Source organism: Cryptotermes secundus, unplaced genomic scaffold, assembly GCF_002891405.2.
Source record: "Cryptotermes secundus unplaced genomic scaffold, Csec_1.0 C38439626, whole genome shotgun sequence".
Taxonomy (NCBI): domain Eukaryota; kingdom Metazoa; phylum Arthropoda; class Insecta; order Blattodea; family Kalotermitidae; genus Cryptotermes; species Cryptotermes secundus.
In genome coordinates this window covers 1-1,096 of record NW_019771132.1, presented here as the reverse complement: position 1 = coordinate 1,096, position 1,096 = coordinate 1, and the positions used below count along the sequence as shown (strand labels likewise).

The 1,096-nt window shown below is 38.2% G+C and overlaps 1 protein-coding gene across 1 annotated transcript; it reads left to right on the top strand.

Annotated features, from left to right (window-relative positions):
• Positions 1-107: 107 nt before the first annotated feature.
• Positions 108-1,085, top strand: LOC117283153 (molybdate-anion transporter-like; the record flags this gene model as incomplete). Its single annotated transcript, XM_033755730.1, is given in 1 exon segment — positions 108-1,085. A coding segment is annotated over 1 exon segment (849 nt), but the record flags the coding sequence as incomplete, so codon positions are not given.
• Between the last annotated feature and the right edge of the window lie 11 nt (positions 1,086-1,096).

Below are 1,096 nucleotides of genomic sequence, written 5' to 3'. Positions count from 1 at the left end.
CCAATACTTCTATCATAATTCTATGGCAAAATAATGAGATACATGCATTTGAAAAAATGTACACATATTTCTATAAGTCCAGAAACATTAGTTTTGTACATTTATGTCAGATATATGCTTCCTTGCAGGTTGGGATCCTAGCAGACAAGTTTGGCCGCAGGAGATTATGCATTGCATATAGTTTTCTTTATGCCATCTCATGCCTCACCAAAGCTTCCCCAGTGTTCTCCGTTTTGATGATAGGACGTATTCTGGGTGGAATCTGCACCTCCATCTTTTTCTCAACATTCGAAGCATGGTATGTTCACCAGCACAGCCAGAAATTCCACTTTCCACATCAGTGGATCAACTTAACATTGGCTAAAGCAACGTTTTATAATGGTGTTCTTGCAATTTTTGCTGGTGTTGTGTCAAACATTGCTGCAGAATGGGCCCAGTTTGGTCCTCTCTCTCCATTCATGATTGCAGTACCCTGTTTTTTAATATCAGCATTTGTAACAATGTACATGTGGGAGGAAAATGACATTAAATCTACCTACGCTCTTAATTACAGTTGTGCTTCACTTGAAGCTATTTTTAGAACACGAAGTAGTTCAGTTTTATGTTTAGGAATAATCCAATCACTCTTTGAATCAGTGATGTACACTTTTGTGTTCCTTTGGACACCAGCCCTTGAACCATTAAGGCCTCCACTAGGGATTGTCTTCTCATGTTTCATGCTTTGTATCATGATTGGTTCATCTATATATTCATTCCTTCTAGCACGAAATTGCTTGGCAGAACATCTGCTACGTATGTCATTTTTCCTTGCTCTTGTTGCCATAATCCTGTCAGCTGGAGCAATGAAAATGGTCTCCTTATATCCACAAGATACAGGAAAATATACATTAGTTGCTTTCTTTGCTTTTCTCCTATATGAAGTTGCTGTGGGAATGTACTTCCCAGCAATAGGGTACCTTCGAAGTCAGATAATTCCAGAACAATTCCGAGCAAGCATAGCAAATTGGTATCGTATTCCTATGAATATGTTCACCTGTTTAAGTCTTCTTTGGTTTAAGAACAGTGTACACAGTGACAAGGAATTTTCTTTTAATAC